The 14,101-nt window shown below is 43.4% G+C and overlaps 1 protein-coding gene across 1 annotated transcript; it reads left to right on the top strand.

Annotated features, from left to right (window-relative positions):
- The first annotated feature begins 9,593 nt into the window (after positions 1-9,593).
- Positions 9,594-13,353, top strand: PSMB4 (proteasome 20S subunit beta 4). The gene is made up of 8 exons (XM_080800008.1): positions 9,594-9,695; positions 10,931-11,102; positions 11,319-11,525; positions 11,821-11,967; positions 12,141-12,222; positions 12,609-12,725; positions 12,934-13,022; positions 13,230-13,353. Exons 1-8 carry the CDS (start codon positions 9,680-9,682, stop codon positions 13,240-13,242), a joined length of 843 nt encoding a protein of 280 aa, XP_080656134.1. The 5' UTR covers positions 9,594-9,679; the 3' UTR covers positions 13,243-13,353.
- Positions 13,354-14,101: the final 748 nt, after the last annotated feature.

Below are 14,101 nucleotides of genomic sequence, written 5' to 3'. Positions count from 1 at the left end.
CACCCTAATCCCTGCAACTTGTAAATGTTACTGTATTTTGAAAAAGTGTGTTTGCAGATGTCATTAAATGAAGGCTCTATAGGGACGTCTGGGTGGCTCAGTTGCTAAGTGTCTGGCTTTGACCTGGGTGCTGATTCCAGGGTCCTGGGATCAAGCCCCGCATCAGGCTCCCTCCGCAGTGGGGAGCCTTCTTCTCCCTCTGCTTGCTGCCTCCCATGCTTGTGCTTTCTCTCTCTCTCTCTGACAAATAAATAAATAAAATCTTCAAAAAAAAAATGAAGTGCTCGCTTCGGCAGCACATATACTAAAATTGGAACAATACAGAGAAGATTAGCATGGCCCCTGCGCAAGGATGACACCCAAATTCGTGAAGCATTCCATATTTTTCAACAATCAGACAACAAAAAGAAATTAAAGGCATCCAAATTGGCAAAGAAGAAGTCAAACTATCACTCTTTGCAGATGATACAATACTATATGTGGAAAACCCAAAAGACTCCACTCCAAAACTGCTAGAACTTGTACAGGAATTCAGTAAAGTGCCAGGATATAAAATCAATGCACAGAAATCAGTTGCATTTCTTTACATCAACAACAAGACAGGAGAAAGAGAAATTAAGGAGTCAATCCCATTTACAATTGTATCCAAAACCATAAGATACCTAGGAATAAAGCTAACCAAAGAGGCAAAGAATCTATACTCAGAAAACTATAAAGTACTCATGAAAGAAACTGAGGAAGACACAAAGAAATGGAAAAATGTTCCATGCTCCTGGATTGGAAGAACAAATATTGTGAAAATGTCTACCTAAAGCAATCTACACATTTAATGCAATCCCTATCAAAATCCCATCCATTTTTTTTCAAAGAAATGGAACAAATAATCCTCAAATTTATATGGAACCAGAAAAGACCTCGAATAGCCAAAGGAATATTGAAAAAGAAAGCCAAAGTTGGTGGCATCACAATTCTGGACTTCAAGCTCTATTACAAAGCTGTCATCATCAAGACAGTATGGCACTGGCATAAAAACAGACACATAGATCAATGGAACAGAATAGAGAGCCCAGAAACAGACCCTCAACTCTATGGTCAACTAATCTTCGACAAAGCAAGCAAGAATGTCCAATGGAAAAAAGACAGCCTCTTCAACAAAGATGTTGGGAAAATTGGGCAGCCACATGCAGAAAAATGAAATTGGACCATTTCCTTACACCACACATGAAAATAGACTCAAAATGGATGAAGGACCTCAATGTGAGAAAGGAATCCATCAAAATCCTTAAGGAGAACACAGGCAGCAACCTCTTCCACCCCAGCTGCAGCAACTTCTTCCTAGGAACATCACCAAAGGCAAGGGAAGCAAGGGAAAACATGAACTATTGGGATTTCATCAAGATCAAAAGCTTTTGCACAGCAAAGGAAACAGTTTACAAAACCAAAAGACGACTGACAGAATGGGAGAAGATATTTGCAAATGACATATCAGATAAAGGGCTAGTATCCAAAATCTATAAAGAGCTTAGCAAACTCAACACCCAAAGAACAAATAATCCAATTGAAATGGGCAGAGGACATGAACAGACATATCTGCAAAGAAGACATCCAGGTGGCCAACAGACACATGAAAAAATGCTCCACATCACTCGGCATCAGGGGAATACAAATCAAAACCACAATGAGATACCACCTCACACCAGTCAGAACGGCTAAAATTAACAAGTCAGAAAATGACAGGTGCTGGCGAGGATGCGGAGAAAGGGGGACCCTCCTACACTGTTGGTGGGAATGCAAGCTGGTGCAACCACTCTGGAAAACAGCAATGGAGGTTCCTCAAAAAGTTGAAAATAGAGCTACCCTATGACCCAGCAATTGCACTACTGGGTATTTACCCTAAAGATACAAACGTAATGATCTGAAGGGGCACGTGCACTCAAATGTTTATAGCAGCAATGTCCACAATAGCCAAACTATGGAAAGAACCTATATGCCCTTCAACAGATAAATGGATAAAGAAGAGGTGGTATATATATACAATGGAATACTATGCAGTCATCAAAAGAAATGAAATCTTGCCATTTGCGATGACGTGGATGGAACTAGAGGGTATTATGCTGAGCGCAATAAGTCAATCAGAGAAAGACAATTATCATATGGTCTCCCTGATATGAGGAAGTGGAGAGGCAATGTGGGGGACTTAAAGGGTAGGAAAGGAATAAATGAAACAAGATGGGAATGGGAGGGAGACAAACCATAAGCGACTCTTAATCTCACAAAACAAACTGAGGGTTGCTGGGGGGAAGGGGCTTGGGAGAGGGTGGTGGGGTTATGGACATTGGGGAGGGTATGTGCTATGGTGAGTGCTGTGAAGTGTGTAAACCTGGCAATTCACAGACCTGTACCCCTGGGGATAAAAACATTATATGTTTATTAAAAAATTAAAAATTTAAAAAAAAAGAAGGCTCTTTAAATGAAGAGATTATAATGGATCATCTGAGTGGGTCCTCAATGCAATCGTAAGTGTCCTTGTAAGAGAAAGACAGAGGGGATTTGACCCAGAGGAGAAGGTGATGTGAAGACAGAGACAGAAAGTGATGTACCCACAAACCAAGGAAACCTCCGTGTGTGTGTGGTCTTGATGATGCCTCAACTTCAGACTTCTGGCTTCTAGAACTGTGCAAGGATAAATTCCTGTTGTTTTAAGCTACTAAGTTTGTGGTTATTTATTACAGCATCTATATGAATGAACCTGGTAAGCTGAAGGACTTGGCAGGTCAGTTCTTCTACTGCAAGAACAATCTAGATAAATTACAAAAACCTTATTTTTTAAAAAAGCACCAAAGGGCTGTGGAAGGAATGAGGTCTAGGTGAAGTAAAATTCCAGTGATGGAAGAATCTTTCTGAGTTAAGCTGAGCACAGGCTGAGGCTGAAGCTTAACCCAGGCAGAATGCCTCCACTTGGGGAAGGGAACTCATCAGTTTTTGGTGGTCATTCGAAGCTGGAGTGACAAGTTGAAAACTTAGGTGGCCAGTTTATTCATGGGACGTTTGCTGAATTCTAGGAATGTACAGGAGGCTGGAGAGCGAGACCACAAGCTTCTAAATGGCATATTAAATCTCCCAGTCTGGCATTATTGGTTAGGAAACGAAGACCTGCACAGGCAGAGGAAGGACAAGAACCTCAACTGGATTCCTCCTCAAGATATCTGCCAGATTCTGAGCTGCATGGAGCAGGAACCTGGAGATCTAGCTTAATCTTCTTCAGTATTTCAGGGCTAAGGAGATGAATACCTGCCCAGTGTTCAATCAGAAGATTGTGAGGAACATGCTTGAAAAATAGGAGCGAAGAGACTGAAACAGCAACCCAAACCTCATAAAGCCTAATTCCTGACTGGATTGTGGTGATCAGTGCCTCACTCTTAACTGCCTGAAAGGAAAAAGGGAGAACATTTTCTGGTGGAAAAGAACATGATATGGAGCCTCTAGAGTTATTCATCATTTCTAGAAGATAATAAAAAATTATTCTATTTGCACAGAAAAAAGAAACATGACCAAAACAAAAAGAAAAAGATTGACAGAAGAAAACTCACAGATGGTCCAGATATTAGAGTCATCATACAAGAATGTAACAGTAACTATGACTAACATGTTAAGGAAAACAGTGAAAATAATGGACATCTAGAGGAAAATACAGAGAATTTAAACAGAGAATTGGAATTGATAAAAAAAAAAAGTCAGATGGACATTTTAGAACTGAAAAAAAATACAAAATCTGAAATGAAGAATCCAATGTAAGAGTGTTAACAGCAACTGGACACAGTAGAGCATAGGATTAGTGAATTGGAAGACAGGTCAATAGAAAATAGTCCAGCTCAAGTGCAGATATCAAAAAGAATGGAAAACAAAAATTCTGAAGCATGAGGACATGCTCAAATATATAGCATATCTGGAGTCCAAGGAGAGAAAAGATATTGTTGACCAAAAGCAATATTCAAAGAGATAATGGCTGAGAATTTTTGAGAATTAATGAAAGATACCAACCCACTGATTCAAGAAGCTCACCAAACCCGAGGAAGATAGATACAAATAAAATCATGCCAAGGTATATCCTCCTAACACTAATGAACATCAAAGACATTGCTGAACATCTTAAAATAAGTCAGGAAAAAAAAACCCCACATTATCTTCAAAGAAACAACAGTATGACACACAGGTGACTTCTAACAAAAACAGCAGAGGTCAGTGACAATGAAGTAACATCTTTAAAGTTCCAAAAGAAAACAACTGTTGGGGCGCTTGGGTGGCTCAGTTGTTAAGTGCCTGCCTTCAGCCCAGGTCATGTTCCCAGGGTCCTGGAATCCAGCCCCACATTGGGCTCCCTGCTAAAGGGAAACCTGCTTCTTCCACTCCCTCTCCCCCAGCTTGTGTTCCCTCTCTCACTGTCTCTCTCTCTGTCAAATAAATAAGTAAAATCTTTAAAAAAAGAAAGAAAGGGACTACTAACCTAGATTTCTAGATGAAAGGGAAAAAATGCCACCATAAAAAAGTTTCTAAAAGATACTTTTATCAAAACACTTAAAAAGGAATAAAGTTGGGGGTCTTATACTTCCTGATTTCAAATCTTGCTACAAATCTACAGTAAACCAAACAATGTATTACTGTCATCAAGACAGATATATAGACTAATGGGATACAGCAGAGAACACAGTAATAAACCCTCACACATATATTCGATGAATTCCATGAAATACCAAGGCCATTCACTGAGGAAAAGACAGTCTTTCTAACAAATAATGTTGAGAAAACTGGATCTCCACATGCAGAAGAATAAAGTTGGACTCTTACATTATACCATATACAAAATTTAACTCAAAATGAGCAAGAGATCCAAGGGGCACCAGCCTGGCTCAGTTGGTTGAGCATGTGACTCTCAATCTTGGGGTTGTGAGTTTAAGCCCTACATTAGGTGTAGAGATTACTTAAAAATAAAATCTCAAAAAATTGGATAAGAACTCTAAATATAAGAGTTAAAACTAGGGGTACTTGGGTGGCTCAGTCAGTTAAGCATCCGATTCTTAATTTCAGCTCAGGTCACAATCTCAGGGTCTTGGAATGGAGCCCTGTGTCAGGCTCCACAGTCAGTGAGGAGTCTGCTTGAGATTCTCTCTCTTCCTCTCCCTCTGCCCCTCCCCCTGCTCTCTCGTGCTCTCTCTCAAATCAATAAATAAATCTTTTTTTTTTTTAAAAGAATTAAAACTATAAAACTCTTAGAAGAAAATCAGGGGAAAGCTTCATAACACTGTATCTAGGGATAATTTCCTGGCTATGACCTCAAAAGTATGGGCAAGAAAAGATGAAATTGATAAATAGGACTAAATCAAAATTAAAAACTTCTGTGCATCGGGGCACTTGGGGGGCTTAGTTGGGTTAAGCATCTGCCTTCAGCTCAGGTCATGATCTCGGGGTCCTGGGATCAAGCCCCACATCGGGCTCCCTGCTCAGTGGGGTGCCTGCATCTCCCACTCCCTTTGCCGCTGCTCCCCCTGCTTGTGCTCTCTCTGACAAATAAATAAATAAAATATATAAAAAAAGAATTAAAACTATAAAACTCTTAGAAGAAAACCAGGGGAAAGCTTCATAACATTGTATTTGGGAATAATTTCCTGGCTATGATCTCAAAAGTATGGGCAAGAAAAGATGAAACTGATAAATAGGCTAAATCAAAATTTAAAACTTCTGTGCATCGGGGCACCTGGGTGGTTCAGTGGGTTGAGCCTCTGCTTTCGACTCAGGTCATGATCTCAGGGTCCTGGGATAGAGCCCTGCATTGGGCTCTGCTCAGCAGGGAGCCTGCTTCTTCCTCCCTCTCTGCCTGCCTCTCTGCCTACTAGTGATCTCTGTCTGTCAAATAAATAAAAATCTTTAAAACAAACAAACAAACCAAAAAACTTTTGTGCATCAATGGACACTGTTGAAAGACAATCTCAGTTACCACCTTTGTGAGACTTTTAGTTTGGTGGAGGAGAGAGTCTTTGTGATGAAGTTCTAGAACCTAGGTGAGGTTCAGTGGGGTGAGGTCCAGAGCCGATGACCAAGAAAGAATTCTTGAGACATCTTTGGTGCAAAATGGTGGTTTATTAAAGCACGGGGACAGGACGTGTGGGCAGGAAGAGCTGCTGCCCCGGGGATGTGAGGAGTGGCTGGTTATATACACAGGAGTTGGGTAGGTGAGAACAAAAGGGATGATGTTAGTCTCTAAGGAATTTTGGAAGCAAGGTCTCCAGGACCTTGAGGGGCTAGCTATTGTTGGGGAAAGGTTATTTAATTACTAGTAGTAAAAATCTTCTTATGAGACCCTTTAGATGTCTATCAGTGGGCCATATGCTTGGGAATGATTCTCGACACTATCTTGGAGATGTAGAGATAAAGTTTCACATTTCTCCTATCAAGTGTCCTTGTTAGTGAGATTTGGGTTTAGAAGAAATTTAACTTTATTTGGGGCTTGAGGAACTGAGTTATTTGCCTCTGGAAATTGTGCTATTGGTAAGGTAACTTCTTTGTTTGTAGATCTCTAGGACATTGGTAAACCAAGGGAGACTCCTGTCTTGCAGGATTGTGATCTCTGCAAGTTAACTATTTGTTTCTCATTTATGGCAGTCAGGGGTGCCTGAGGAATGTCACACATATTACCCAGGGGAGTGAGTGGAGAGAGGGTGCAAGGTGCCAGCTTTTGCTTTGTCCTCAGCCAGCCTCCTGCTCCCTCATCATTTGGACAGTGCCACACATGCTGTAAGAGAGATACTGTAGAAATGAATTCTAGAAGACAAAAGATTGCAAAAGTCCTCAGGGAAGACTCATAGAGGAGTGTAGCCACGGACAAGCTGGAAGCTCTTTCTTTCTCATCTTTCTGTTATACGCCCTGGGGCTAGGCCCTGAAAAGATCAGGAGATGATTCTTAACTCTTCAAGGTTCAATTTCCATTTCTCCTAAAAAGGAGAGTAGTGAAAATGTTTCTGAAGTGATTGTCATGATGGTTATTATTTTCCAATTTAGTCTAGTTTTATTTATTTTCTGAGACTTTCAGGACATCCCCTATACCCAAGGATATCCTGACAAGTTTCAGAGTCAGTCTGGGGATTTCTGACTTAAAAGCTTTAACTTTGGGGCACGTGGGTGGCTCAGCCCGGTAAGTGTCTGCCTTCGGCCCAGGTCATGATCTCCAGGTCCTGGAATTGAGCCCCATGTTGGGCTGCCAGCTCAGTGGGAAGTCTGCTTCTCCTTCTCCCTCTGCTCCTCCCCCCGCTTTTGCTCGCTTTCTGTATCTCTCTCAAATGAATAAATAAATAAAATCTTAAAAACAACAACAACAACAACAACAACAACAAAGTCTTAACTTTGGTGGGAGCTAGACGTTAATTAAACTTAAAGTAACAGCCAACCATAGCAAATGAGGCACATTTTACAAAAGATTTTACAGAGGGGAACCTGGGTGGTTTAGTTGGTTGAGCATCTGACTCTTGATTTTGGCTTGGGTCATGATCTCCATGTAGTGAGATTAAGTCCCATGTCTCGCTCCATCCTGAGCATGAAACCTGCTTAAGATTCTCTCTCTCTCTCTGTCTCCCCCTCCTCCCTCTCTTAAAAAAAAAATTTCCCCCAGATAATACCAGACTGCTTTAAAAAGAGAAGAAAGAAACTTCCTGATTCCCCGTTTCAGTTTAATTTACGTCTCGTTTTCACCTCATAAGAAAAGACATGCTAGTCACCTTCTTTTGAATATTGCATCATCAAATGTTGGTGGTTTGAGAGCCATTCCACTCACAGGCTGGATGATTCTAGACCCTTTCACTTTTCTTCATTTAGACCTAGCTAATCTCTGGAACTGGTACTGACCCAATAAGAGCCTTATTCTGGTGACCTAAAAAGGAGTGAGACCAAAAACCAGCAAGCCAGGAAGCTGCTTCTAAACAGGGACATAGCCAGTTAATTGCTGATTGACTGATTTAAAGTTCAGAAGATGAAGGCTCTGGCAGCTACAAATAAGAAGGTATTCTTGTAGTTCCTGAGGAATCCCAGTAAGCCATTGTTGGGTCCCCCAATAATGGGTCCATGGTTAAAGGAGCGAGACTGATACAAAGCGAAGGTCAAGCAAAGCTTTATTTCACGCCAAGCATCAAGAATCAAACCAACTGTCAAACAGACTGGTCGGGGCCTCCCCTTACAGAGAGGGGACCCCTCCCTGCCTCACAGACTAACTTTTATAGAACAAAGACCATGTGGTTGAGCCTGGCCACACACAGGTGGCCAATGGGATTGCAACACACAGAGGAAGCTGCACAGCCATGCTAGGTCCCACACAGGTGGTCAATTGCATTACAATTTACCCTAGTAGATATTTGAACTAGCCTATCACCTTGGTCAGAATTGGCGCCCAAAAGGCGGGGCCCACACTCCTTGGTAGCTAGGGAGACAGTATGTGCGCTTTACTGATTGGATGTCTCCACTTGACCCAATTCATCCCTGCATTCGGGCTGTTATCTCCACCTGACCTGACCCACCCTTTTATTTGGGCTTTGTTACCTGGGACTGGTTTCCCCGGACTTGTTATTAAGTAAGTTCCCCTGGGGCGGGGGCAGGGTCAATTTAAGTTTTACTGCACAAACAACAAAATGGCTGTTCAACCGGGGTTGGGCCGCTCTGGCTGAATAGGCCCTTACACCATCATCCCATTAAGTGCCTGCTATTTGTCCAAGTAAAACTCTGAGTGATCCAAGAGTCACCTGGAATATAGGGGTTGGGGAGGAGGTGGCTACTTATTAGAAAGGAAAGTATATTTTTCAGGACCAAAAGGTGATACAAAGGGTGTCAGTTGGGTGCGTCTAACACAAGATCTTGGCCCTTCCTTTGCCAGGGTTTCATGACCTAGTAAGATATTTTGTTACTTAATTAGGTTAAAATTTTCATGCATTGCTTTGGTTCAAATTGACTCAGGGAATCTTATTTTATTTTCAAGGATTTACCTACTTGAGAGAGAGAGAGTGTGTGTGTGTGTGCGCGCGCGCAGCAGAGAGAGGGAGAGAAGTGGACACCATGCTCAACAGAGAGCGCAGGGCCCAAGCAGGACTGGATTCCACCACTGGGAGATCCCCACCTAAGCTGAAATGAGGAGTCCCAGGCTCAAGGGACTGAGCCACCCAAGCACCCCACTCAGGGAATTTTAAAAACAAAATTGATTTGGTTTCCCACTGCGGAAAAAATTTAAATTCAAGTTGTGTAGGGAGGAGTGGCAAAGTAGTGATTTTAGATTCACCAGTTTGATTCTAGAATACTGCTTTCAGCTCCTGATACAGAACCACACTGGAAAGGGAACACCTGGAATTTAGTTTCACACCCATAGTCAATGGAATTTTTCTGCGGCTTAAAGGGGTGGGGGGTGGCAAGAGCATCTGACAATAAGGAAACCTTCCGACATCTGTCCAGGGTCCCACAGAGTGAGTGATTCATCTGTGATATCATATACCTCAGGGCATGCACATCTGTATGATTCTTTTTTTTTTTTTTTTTTAAGATTTTTGTTTATTTATCAGAGAGAGAACAAGCACAAGGAGCAGCAGGCACACGGGTAAGCAGGCTCCCTGCTGAGCAAGGAGCCCAAAGCAGGACTGGATCCCAGGACCTCATGATCTGCACTGAAGGTATATGCTTAACGGACTATCCCTATGATGAAGTTCTAGAACCTAGGTGAGGTTCGGTGGGCTGAGGTCCAGAGCCGATGACCAAGAACAAATTCTTGAGACATCTTTGGTGCAAAATGGTGGTTTATTAAAGCACGGGAACAGGACCCATGGGCAGAAAGAGAAGCTGCCCTGGCTTGTGAGGATGGCAGGTTATGTATCCTGCGGTTGGGGGAAGGTGAGGGAAAAGAGGGGTTTCAATGGAGCTTTCATATGCTAAAGAGGGCCTACAAGGTGCAGGGATACCGGAGGTCATGCTGGCTTGATCAGTGTTGTCTTTTGGCAAGCCATTAACATCAAGATAGTTGGGAGATTCCTGGTGGGATGTCACAATCCTGCTATCAAGCGTCTTTGTTAGTGAGATTTAGGTATAGAAGAAATTTAACTTTACTTACATTTCCTTCTACCCCAGCCTCCTTCAGTTTTGTTTATGGAGGGGAGGGTGACATTAGGGCTTGAGGAACTGAGTTATTTGCCTCTGGAAATTGTGCTATTGATAAGGTAACTTCTTTGTTTGTAGATCTCTAGGACATTGGTAAACCAAGGGAGACGCCTGTCTTGCAGGATTGTGATCTCTGCAAATTAACTATTTGTTTCTCCTTTATGGCAGTCCGGGGTGCCTGAGGAATGTCACACATATTACCGAGGGGACTGAGTGGAGAGGGGGTGCAAGGTGCCAGCTTTTGCTTTGTCCTCAGCCAGCCTCCTGCTCCCTCCTCACCTATATGATTCCTTTTAAAATCTGAGCTTGAAGACTCAGATCTAATTTCACTTGCTCTGTGGCCAGGTAAATACGCCACAAGCCTTATTTATAAAATGTGTCCACACAAGGCTCCCGAGAAATACAGATATAAGAGATCCTCGTTCACTGCTGACTTCATGTGGGGCTTTTTAATAAAGATCCAAAAAAGACGAGAGAATTTCTGCCCCCTCAAGGTTCTTGAAGTAGCTCCCCATACCTACCTCCCAACCAACCTCCCCTTCCTCGAATTTGTGCGTCAGAACACTCTGATGTAGTCCAGACTCTACTGCGATGCGGCAAAGCGCTGCGACGTCAGACAATTCCAGCTCTCTGGGTCTTTGCCACCAACCAGGAAGATGCGGACAGCTGTGACTTCATCAACATGGCTGCTGGAAGCCGCTGGCAGGAAGAAGGTGTGGCCACCGAAGGGTCACTTCCGCTTCTGTTGGCGCAGGCGCTATCATTTCTTCTGCCACCGTGACTAAGATGGAAGCGTTTTTGGAGTCGCGGTCCAGACTTTGGGCCGGGGGTCCGGCCCCGGGGCAGTTTTACCACATCCCGCCTACTCCTGGTGCCTCCATGCAGCCGGAGTCCTCGCCCTACGGGGGTCCGATTACGCGCACGCAGTATGTGTTCGGCGTCTTAGCCTGTGCGGGGGGCGGGACGGTGAGGCCTGGTCCGGCCGGCGGGTTCTGAGGAAACCGGGGAAGGCGAGGCGGGGACCCCGGGGCCGAGAGTCCCGGAGAATGAAAGGACACAGAAAATCAGAAGCGGAACTCACTGCGTGGAAGGGAGCTGAGGCTTTTCCCTCTACCTCGCCAGAACTCCCTCTCTTTGTCTAGGAACCCCATGGTGACCGGGACCTCGGTCTTGGGCGTTAAGTTTGAGGGTGGAGTGGTGATTGCCGCAGACATGCTGGGCTCCTACGGCTCCTTGGCTCGTTTCCGCAACATCTCTCGTATTATGCGAGTCAACGACAGCACCATGCTCGGTGCTTCCGGAGACTATGCAGATTTCCAATATTTGAAGCAAGTTCTCGGCCAGATGGTGTAAGTTATCTGGAGAATACGGAATAGATCCCAGATGGGGAGACGTATTCACTGTTTGGGTTTTTTTTTTTTTTTTTTTTAAATCCCCTTAGAGGTTCTAGAGTGGAGGAGTTTGAGGCTGCAGCAGAGGACAGGAAAATTGTTGGGGGTGGAAGAAGAGTTCGCAATACATAGTTTTCGGCATTAGGGGGTATAAAGTGGGGAAGATTGTGGTAACTTCTTTTGGTGCGGAGGGGGGTGGATGGAATTCCTGACTTCCATTCTTTCCCTTTTCTCATAACCAATTCCTTTTAAGGATTGATGAGGAGCTGTTGGGAGATGGACACAGCTATAGTCCTAGAGCTATTCATTCATGGCTGACCAGGGCCATGTACAGCCGCCGCTCCAAGATGAACCCCCTGTGGAACACCATGGTCATTGGAGGCTATGCTGATGGAGAGAGGTTGACTTGAAATAACTTAATTTCCCTGACTACCCAACCTCTAGTGTCCGTGTAGTATTGTATCTCTTCCTTCTGAGTGAATGCCACTTCAGACCCCATGGCCCATCTTTCAGCTAAGATACCTAAGAAAACCTAAGATGAAATGAATTCTTTGACCTCTTGTGTCCTGTTAGCTTCCTCGGCTATGTGGACATGCTTGGTGTAGCTTATGAAGCCCCTTCACTGGCCACTGGTTATGGTGCATACTTGGCTCAGGTAGGTGTGTGAGAGGAGAGGGACGACAAGGCACTGGGGACTAGTTATTGTCTGCTTGTTCTTCCCTTGAAATTCCAACATGAGGACTAGGCTAGGATCCCTGCTGCTGGGCAGATGGCTTTCTTTGTAGTCTGGAGGCTGTATGTGTTGGCACTTACATTCCAGACAAAATGGTATGTCATATATTTAGTAGACATGTGTAAAGAGGGATGCCCTAGAATTTACCCTTTAAGTTGGTGTTAGCACAGGTAAGCAGAATTCATTCTGGTGACACAGTAGGTGGACTGTCCCTTTTTTTTCCTTTTTAAAAAATCATTTATGCTGTGGATTTGGAACCGATGGGTATTCAGCCCCTGGTATCTCCCGTGTTTTCCCCATTTCCCTAGCCTCTGCTGCGAGAAGTTCTGGAAAAGCAGCCAGTCCTGAGCCAGAGTGAGGCCCGAGAGCTAGTGGAACGCTGCATGCGAGTGCTGTATTATCGAGATGCCCGTTCTTATAACCGGGTGAGTAGGGATATGAGTAATAAAGATGAGGGGACTCTTAACTGGTGGGCTCTTGATAGTTGCAATACCTGGGTCTTTGCTTTTGAAGAACTGATTGCCAAATTTCAGATTAGGGGAAGATCCCCTCCTTGATCTTTGAGCAGCCCTCAGGGACTTCTTCATGGGGGTGGGGGTGGGCATTTTCATTGGAAGCTCTGCTTTCTTTCAGTTTCAAATTGCCACTGTCACCGAAAAAGGTGTTGAAATCGAGGGACCACTGTCTGCAGAGACTAACTGGGAAATTGCTCACATGATCAGGTGATTGAAATTAAAATTACAGAATTAAAAATAAGTGGTAGAACAGTTGGGAGGCCCCTTGGCTGGCACTAAGCTGGGTTTTTCTGGAGCTCTCAACCAAAAGAATTCTTTGGGTGGAGAGGATTTTGGTAGGAGGGTAGAATTGCTTATAGGAATTAATTCCTCCCCAGTGGTTTCACAATTTTATTATGCTCTCTTCCTTTTTAGTGGTTTTGAATGAAATACAGATGCATTATCCAGAATTGCAGTTGTACTCTTCTTCTAACTTTGAACTTGGCTGGTTCAAAGATACACTTTTCTGTTATAAAATAAATAAATCCTTTGAAACGCTTGCTGAGTGGTTTTACTGTCTGACTAGGTCACACCTGGAGTGAAGGTGTGAAGTACGGCCACATGCCATCTTCCTCCCTGCTCAGAGAACCCTTGGCTCTTGGTTCTTACAGCAAATACAGGATTTTCTGCCTGACAGTACAGGAGATCACCACTGTCTTCATTTGGGCCTGTACTACAAAAGTTTTGTATAGAGCCCAGGCTTAATCTTTGTGGGATAACAAAGTGCTTAACATTTTTCTTCAACATATCCATCCATGTGCTAGATTCTTAGATTTTCTGGTTTAATGTTGGCTGCAAATGTGATTTTAGTTAAAACACCATTTCAGAGATAGAAATGTAGCATCTAATAAAGCTGCTGTGGGTAAGGTGATTCCTAAGCAGGACCTGACAGCTTCAATCTCTCACCCATGCCACCCTCTTCACCCTTAATAGATGGAATACTAAGTATCTTGAACATTAACTTAAATGTTTATTGTTCAAATCTAGTACCATAAAGTCTCTTAAAATTATGTGTTCATTTAAAGTCCTAAGTTTAGCTGTGAGTCAAATCCTTTGGGGGTGTTAGCCAAATTCTCCCCAAATGGTGTTAAACCTGAATTTTAAAAATGAACTCTAGGTGAATCAGATGCATATCCTCTCTAAACTTCTTTGAGAAACTAGTATAGGCAGCAGACTGAAACTACAGCAGAAGTTCAGTGAGGTGAGAGAGCAGATCAAAATATCCCTCCATTTTATCATCCGTGTTA

The sequence above is a fragment of the Martes martes genome (genome assembly GCF_963455335.1).
Source record: "Martes martes genome assembly, chromosome: 4".
Classification (NCBI taxonomy): domain Eukaryota; kingdom Metazoa; phylum Chordata; class Mammalia; order Carnivora; family Mustelidae; genus Martes; species Martes martes.
The sequence above is the reverse complement of the archived record's forward strand: the minus strand, read 5'-3'. Positions and strand labels throughout refer to the sequence as shown.